Raw genomic sequence first — 8,879 nt, 5'->3', positions numbered from 1 at the left:
TACATAAGGAGGTGGGGGAATGGAATATGTGATTAAAGGAAATCAGGAGTGTAACTGAAAAGTATGGGGAAAAAATCAAAAAAAAAAACCCAAAACCCAAACCCCAAAGCATCCAAAGAAAAACCAAGGAATTTAAATGATAAGTTGAACATTGTGGTCTGGTCTTCATCTACTACAATTGATGTAATTTAGGAATAAATCCACTTAAGCTGGTCAGCAAGGTCAAAGAAGAATCACCCACTTAAGATCACCTTACCAAACAAGAAAATCCAATTTTGAGAATTACATCAGGTTTCAGATTTTAAAAGGTTCACTCATTCTTAGTTTGGTGTGAGAATTTCCCAGGTTACAATGCAAAATAATGCTTAGTAAAAATATACGGAGCTCTACAACTCCTTTGCATAACTTCCCTGGAGTTGCACTCTCCCAGGCTGGACTCTCTTCCCTTTCGCCACTATCGATTTTCTTCCCCCCCCATTCTGTGAGTTTTAATCTATCAGGGAAAGTCCTTTTCTACCAAGCACTGTCAAAATATACAGGACACAGACCTCACACTCAGAGAATGTAATGCTGTGTCCAGACAGCAGTGCTGGGTGCCTCAGGCGTTTGTAACAGCCAACATGCATATTCCTAGCAGTCAGATGTGTTCCACTGCACAGCTGTGCACCTCTGCCTCTGATTTTTTTTCAGGTGCATGCTCCTCCCAAATGCAAGTTCTGTGCAGCCAGAGTAGTTTGTCTCAAGCAAGTGTTGGTTCATTGCTGGCTGAAGGGAGGAAGACCCATTACTGTTACCCATTACTCTGTTAAGAGTTAACTAATTATCCCCAATAACTCCAGCCTTTAGAATGGGAAAGTACCACACAGCTTTTATAAATAAGAATTACTGACCTTTTTAAATAGTTTCAAAAGAAGAAACTCTGCATCAAATGTGAGTATAATTTAGGAACTACTACATAGCAGCAAAACTACATTAGACTTTCCGATTTTTCCATGGTATCCTTGGATAGATACACCACCCAGTAGACCATGTTAAATGCTCCGAAGGTAACAGGAAATAAAATGCGTGCATATTTGTCTATCTTACTCGTGCCAGAGTGGGAGGCAGGGGGAGGAGGTGGTATGACAGCAGATGGCTTTGCAGATGCTCCTAATGTGTTAGGTGTGGTGGTCTGAATCTGCTCCAGTCTAGATCCAAGCAAGTGCTGAATGGAAGGGGATCCAGCTGTGGCATGCTGGGATACAAATCCAGTTAAAATTGGGGTAGAAGGAGGAGCTGGAGGGGTAGCTCTTGCAGAAGATAATGTCTCTGATGCGTTGATTCGTGTGAAAGGGTTGGGGCTTGATGCAGAAAGGGAGTGGGGTGTAATGTCAGAAGACCCCTGAGCTACAGAGGGAGGCTGGACGGAGCTGTGCCTTGTGTCAATTCGGCTCCCACCATCAGCTTCAGACTGTACTGTGGCATTCGTTCTTTTCCTCACATTTGAATTGGCATCGGTATTCTGCAAAGTTACAAAAAAATACTTGTCATTCTTAAAATAAACACTCAAACAAAAGCAATGGAAACTATAATAAGCACTATCCGAGTAATACTCACAAATATAACCATAGTTTGATCCTGAAGAACAAAGATACCAAAAACTGATGAAAATAGATTTAATAGCATGTAAAGTGACAAACAAGAGCTCCTTTTACCTGTGGTTGGAATACTAGAGTGAAGACATCTAAATACATCACACTCCATGTGGTGCAGTACCTATACAAACTGAATGCCATGAAGCTAAGCATTCTCAGGTTTGAGTCACAGCTTTTTCCAGGCTCTAGCTCAAAACAAGATTCTCCAATGTCTACTTATTTCTTTGATTATATAAAAGCATTCTAGATGCAACTTACCAGCCATGAAGGTTTATTTATTCTATATCTCTTCAGAAAAATAACTACTATATACTAGGAGCTCTAGTCTTCTATAGAAGAGGCTGTTAAAACGCAAACCAAGTTACCACATTGCTGCTCTTTCAGAAATAAAGTCAGTACTTTTTCACATCAACCATAGGCAACAAATTCACCAGGCACAACTGAACCAGGGAATAAATTAGTCTCTCATCAACTACTCCTCTCCGTTCATTAAGTAAGAGAAGTGGTGAATTCTCCATCACTTGGTATCTTCAGGCAAGTCTGGATGTCTTTCTGAAAGATATTCTTCAACCAAATAGTACTTATTATGCATTAGAAACCAAATTCAGATAACGAAGTACAGGAACAGGAAATCCATCAGTTTAACATTCTACTGACTTTTGGGAGTAGCACTTGGTCTCTGCCTTTCTTCTCTGCACTTAAGAGGAAGACTAACATATCCTGAATTTCCTTCTAGAAAGGTATCTAAAGAATTCTGACCTTCAGTGTTGCACCTAAATATGGTGTAAAACATATAATACTTTAGATATAATATGTGAATATCTTCTAATTAAGAAACTAACTGCTTTCCAGAAGACAAAGACTTGAGGACAGATATGGTACACAGGTCTAAATACAGAGAGGATGAAACAACCATTTGTTATATATAAAAAATCCTATGTTTTATGCCTCTCTGATGATACCATTCCCAAGCACTGCCCTGCACCATACCAACTTTGCCTCTGGCTCCCCTTCCCTCCAGCCTTCCCAGAGAACCCTGCCAAAGCTCACAGCAGAAATCAAAGGGAGAGAAAGCAGGCAGCAATGTCTTTCCTCCTTCATCCAAAAGCAGTTCTCTCCAGCCAAATGACAGAGCTGTAACAGAGATTAGATTAGGTGTTATTCAAGGTACTAGTGTACCCTGAGTAGTGACAAGAGTGCCACTATGTCTGTCTGCTACACCAGTTGTGCTTCGCTGTTCTGCTCAAGGAAACAGGGAAATTGAAGCTGAAAAGAAATCTAAAAAATAATTTTAAAAAATCAAATTACTTGATAGTATTCCCATTATGACCAGAAGGCTGGTCCCTAATCCTGTTAATTGCAGTACAAATCTGTCACTGGCAATACTGTTGGCCTGAATTCATCTGAAACTGTCACAGCTTTATGCCTGTTCATGTCTGATGTATTTGCCAGCTCACAGCTGATATATCAAAGAATCCCTCTTAAATTTCAGTTTTCCTTCCTGCATAGAAGCATGTCAATCCCTTTTATTTATTATTCTGCATCTGCAATCCAAAGAAGCAGAGGACTAGAAGAAACACCAGAAGAAGCTGGTATTTCCTCAAAGAAACACAATTTTACTGTTTGATAGAGAAGCCCAAGTCACTCTTTGGGAAGTGCAGAAGTACACACAGATGCAAAAATTAGACACTTTCATGCTAGGGTTGTCAATGACCCAGGAATAGTAAAGCCATTTTCAAGACTGCTAAATTGAAATGATAAAGTACAATCAGGACAGGGGTACATTAACTAGAGACTTGGTAATACCTTGTGGAGTGCTGCATGTCACATGAAGGCTTGCAAAGCTAAGCAGATGGAAGTCATCAATGGTCACTGCCCAAAACAGCATCTCTGTGCCATAGAGAAGCTGGCACTACTTAATGAGAGGAGGTGAGTTTTATCTTCTACATGCAGAACCTTGGACAACCTGGCTTTGCCCAAATATGTGTCACCCACTGGAAAGCTCTCAAGCAGAGCTGGGAAGCAAAAACCCACAGGCTGGGGCAGGGGTTGCAAAGTAGATGTGCAGTGGAACCAAGACATGTCTCAGTTTCTTCCTGTTCTCTACCTATGTTAGACAAGTAGCTTAGAAGCGCTGCTGCTGGAGAAAATAATAATCACACCTTCAGTCACTCCACATGCAACCATAAAGAATAGTCCAAAGAGCAAAACAATAAATTAGATTCAATTAATTTACAGAGGCACCATTTTATGTTCTTGCTCACTTGTACTGTCACCTGTTTTCAATGACCATCTCAGTATATTTCCTCTTTGTGCACCATCATCTACAGACACAGGTAAGACAGACAGGTAACAGTCAGGCTCCTCACATTGCAATCATCTCCATTTCTTTTGTAGGAACTTGTTTCTATCAATATATTTGCATAATACCTCATCTTCCTCCCCAGTTCAACTGTCATCTAAATGACCAAATCAGACCTGTTGCTATTGGATTCACTACTTATTTGCCATTACAGTCTCTATTCTAGAATAAAATTATCTATACTATTTCAAATGGTCAAAATCTGTATCTGTGTAAAAGCCTATTGGGCATTTGCTTTCTTGTTACTGATACAGAAAACTTCCAATACTTCAGAAACCTTAAGTTCAGAGAGAAACACAATTTTCTCATAACATACACATAAATGTACACATAAAGCTCGAATAAATAACATTGTAAGATCGAAAAATAACATAGCATAGCAAGCACAAAAAATGTGGGTACATTTTTTGTTAATTCTCTGGAAACTACCTTCCAATCACTCAGATCATGGAAATCAGAAATGGCATTTCTAACATGCCCCACAGACAATGTATCACAGACACCCAGTTGTTCATGCACAGTGTCATTGTAGTAGTTTGTATTTGTGTTCTTCAGTAGAATCTTGCTCTTAAAAGGTGCTGAAACAAGCATGCTTCCTGGAGCACCCACATCTATGCCTTGTCAAAGTTAAGCAGAATGCACTCTCCTTGTCAGGGTGGCTTTACCAGTACACTGACCATCACATCCCCTCATTTATCCTTTCCTTGCACTTTTTTACTCAAGATAATATCATGGCAATAGCTCATTGCAAAAAGTCCTATTACTGGTTTTATACATAGGGCTCTTATATATTTCTCTATTCAACCACGCAAAGATAACTCAGTTCTTCCTACATCAGTTTATTTCTCCTCTGTACAGAAGCTATCTCACAACTCTACATCATCTGAAGATTAGTGACAAGGTCACTAATAAAAATATCAAACAAGCCTGATTCTGTAGGAATCCTTAACGACTCAAATTCTGTTGTAAAACATAGTAAAATACAATGTTCAGTTTGTGTTAGGAAAACATTCCACAGTCATTTCAGTTATGGTACATATCCCCAGTAAAAGGGTAACGTGATAATGACAATCTGACCAACAAAATTATAAATGTACGCAAAGCACTTGCTACCTCCCAAAATGATTCCACCTTATCTTTTTTAAAGCAACAGCAAGAAACACAAAACTACTGCCTTTTAGTTTGGAATCACTGACTACGTTTGCATGACACAGGGGAGGGGTGGCTTCTGTGAGAAGCTGCCAGAAACTCCCCGTCTCTGACAAACATGCAGCTGCAGCCCATGGAGGTTCCCATGCCAGAGTGTGGAGCAGCCTGTTTTTGAAGGACTGCACTCCATGGAAGGGACCCACACTGGAGCAGCTCATGAGAAACTGCAGAGCCTGGGAAGGACTGACTTCGGAAAAGTTCATGGAGGACTGTCTGCCCCAGGAGGGACCTCACACTGGAGCAAGACAAGAGCGTGAAGATTCTTCACCCTGAGGAAGGAGTGACAGAGATAGCTTGTAATGAACTGATTGTAACTACCATTACCGAGGAATGATAGAGTATCTCTGGTGGGCACCTGGTGTTCCGCCAGGGTCAACCCATCACAGGCACAATACCAAGAAATATCACATGAAAATCAAAGAGAAGCCAAATGAAAATGCAAGCCAAAAAAGGAAAGGATTATCCAAGTAAGGATTCTTTTATGAGGGCAAGTCAGGAAACCACTCAATTGTCCTGAGCCAACAAGACTGGCATGCTAGTCCAGACGGGGCTCCACAGGAAACACCAAATGCAATTTTTCATATTCTCACTCTAGATTAAAAAAGGTTCTGGTTTTCTGGAGGCATTTCAGTAAGACTTTTGGGGGACATTTAAAATTGTGTAGTTTAGGAATGCAAAATGGGAGCCTGGAAACTACTATAACATCCAGTCTATTACACTGCACAGTGCCGGACTTAATAGATCTGATAAAGATTGCTTGTCTATAAAACAACAAATTCTGCTTAGGTAAATGATACCTCACCTTTTCTTTGAAACAGTCTATCCATCTGATAGGGCCAATGAATTGGTCCAACCAATTCCACACACACCAGAACTCTGATCGTAACCACCACCGAATCAGAAGTTGCAAGTACTTTGCTCTGAGATATATTCTCCTTCAAGAGGAAAGCTTCTTTCTATAGATCCTGTCAGGAGAATTCAGCCTCTGAACCTTTACTGGCAGAAACAGTATGGATGAATTTCAAAATTTTGGGTGATTTGAGTGCACAATTCCATTATACATATGTTTGTGTATCAACAAAGTTCTCAAGAGCTCTGAGAATACATATATTGTCCTAATTGTAAGACATAATTGTCCTAATCTTCATTGGCTAAAGCTCTATGGTTGACTGGGATACACTAATGTACCCTAATGTGCACCTATTTTATTTTTAACAGCCAATATCAGCAACAGTGAAAACTGAATTCCAGTCTTGATGGAACTTCCAACATTTATCACCAAAACTTCGATCATGCCAGAGGTAGATAGGTGAGTGTAGTAAAGCCAAGGAATTGACCAAATATGGGAAAATGTGGAATACAGTCTTTTTCAGAAGAGATTGATAATCTTTCCTCCTTTCTATCCAAATGAATATAGTAAATACAACTAAAAAAAAAAAGGAAACAAAACAAAAAACATGCTTAGTAAAACAGGTTTTGAAAACTCTCATTCTATGCACAAGCATACTTCACTGAGGAGGAAGGAGGCTGTAGGACAGGAGGCTCAAATTCAGACAAATTTTGTCACATAGCATGCAATATGCAAAAATATTTTTGAAGTCTTTACTGCTTTAAAAGGCATAAGAGATTGTGTTTTAGTTTGAACTATCACATGCTATTTCTCATGCCTTATATCCTTAAAAGAACTAAATTAGGGAAAGAATCATTGAATACAAATTCTTCCTACGTGTAATGTCCTGATGCAAGATGCCCTTCTGCTAAACCAAAACAGAAAGTCCATTTAGCATGAAGATAGGACATCTATACCAATCTCCTTTTGCATGTGCAAAATGTGATAATTAATGCTGTATCCTTCCCTTTACCAGTGGATTCACATGCAATTAACCATGAATAATGCAATGAAAGATGCTTTCAGCATAGTTCAGGATAAATCTACACAATTTATTGTTAAATACTGGGGCAGATTTGTGGAGTAAGTTTGATGGTCAGCTTCTATGACAGAATGTATAGAACAAACCAAAAAAAAACCCTTCAACAAATCTATTGCCAAAAACCAACTCACATAATTTTCTTTTCCATCTTTGATGGATACTGCTGTTTACTACAGCACTAAAATGATGCACAAATATGAGTCAATCTAAATTCTTCAACATTTAAGATGGTTTGTACACCATAAACAGCTGCTCACATAATGTGGAAATTCTGAAACTATTTCTAAGTCTATGTAAGCCTCAACTTGAGCCAAAAAAAAAATAAAATACCGGATTGTTTTTTATGTATTACCAGTTTTTGACAAGCAAGGCAATTTTGCACTTCAATGAAGTCAAGATTGCAAATTTAGCACGAAGTGAAGTAGCATGCAGCAGCTGAGCTGAGGTTCAAGGGAAGGGGATCATCAGCACAGCAATATGCAGTACTGAACTGACAAACTTAGTCATCTTGTTACAGAACAAAGAGAGCTGGTAACAACCACACTGCATATTTCCTATGATAAGGCCAACCTAGAATCCATGAAACAAACAAGAACATAATTTAAAAGTCACAAGCCATGTCCTGGGGAGAATACAGTGATGATAAAAGTGATTACCAGGACACCAGGGAAGTTAGTCCTTAGGACTGTACTTAAAAACAAAAGCAGTGAGAACACTGCAAGCTGTGAGAAACTCTTGTGTTGGTACAACATTGTACAGTCAGCTGTTTCATGCAACTCAAGAGCATCTTTCTGTAGCCTGTTAGTGCTCTACATAGCAACTTTAAATCAGTCTCTGTAATTTTAAATTTCTTCACAGTTTTTATGATGGGCACATCCTTTTGAGATGTGAATCCAAAATAAGCAGCTCTTACTGCCTGAGCTAACAGAGTATCAGTAGTACTCAGCATGGAAAATCCCCTTCTTAGGCTCTCTGATCACTAGGAAGCACAGCCATCATCAACTTCTGAAAAACAGGTGCACATTAAAACTAGAGCCATATATTGGCAATATAATTCCGATGCAGTCTTCTAATCCTCCTTGGAAAATAGCTCAGCAGTTGTGGGGTTAGATATACAGACACTTCTGAAGACCTATGTCAGGCTCACCCTGTGACAGAGCTTCACAGCAACATTGTGCAAGATCCCAGGGCTGCTTTTGCACTGTTTGTTTACTCAAGTGGAGAGCTCACTGCTGCAGGTCAATACATTTTATAGTTCACAACAGATCTTTGCCACAGGATATCACTAAAATGGTATCTCTTTCTGGGACTGAGGTAGTACAATACTTAAAGGAGTAAATTCTGCTTTCCCAGGGATAAATGCACAGCAGAATTCACAAGTCACACCACCACCATCTGGTACCAGTTCTAGTGGGAGAGAGAGCTAACACTTTGACATCCAGCAAGCAGCTGTCAAAGCTGGAGAGAAATGCCCTGGGTAGGATCACAGCCTAAATTACATGCCTTTGCAGAAGGAGCCACCCAACTGTATCCAGTGCTTCCACGCTCCTTCCTGAGGCAAGACAGCTAAGTCATACTGTAAAAAGACACTCAGAAAAAGACTCTGTCCTCCTCTACTGTAACCCAGCAACCAGGAAGGGAGCATGGGTTTGGTGACAGGAGACCACTTCTCAAATCTGCCCTGATTGTCACAAGGATATCAACACAGACTTTTCACATCTCAAGTGTTTCTCCACCAGGCCA

General features: G+C 39.7%; 1 protein-coding gene across 3 annotated transcripts in view; it reads right to left on the bottom strand.

Moving 5' to 3' along the window:
• Positions 1 to 469: 469 nt before the first annotated feature.
• Positions 470 to 8,879, bottom strand: part of GABRA4 (gamma-aminobutyric acid type A receptor subunit alpha4) — a 36,206-nt gene continuing 27,796 nt past the window's right edge. For 2 of the 3 annotated variants that reach the window (XM_064418263.1, XM_064418264.1), the window contains one exon: positions 470 to 1,501. In XM_064418263.1, coding sequence (XP_064274333.1) covers positions 968 to 1,501 — 534 coding nt within the window. In that variant the 3' untranslated portion in view covers positions 470 to 967. The other variant, XM_064418265.1, reaches the window with a different exon arrangement.

The sequence above is a fragment of the Passer domesticus genome, chromosome 4, assembly GCF_036417665.1.
Source record: "Passer domesticus isolate bPasDom1 chromosome 4, bPasDom1.hap1, whole genome shotgun sequence".
Lineage (NCBI taxonomy): Eukaryota > Metazoa > Chordata > Aves > Passeriformes > Passeridae > Passer > Passer domesticus.
The sequence above is the reverse complement of the archived record's forward strand: the minus strand, read 5'-3'. Positions and strand labels throughout refer to the sequence as shown.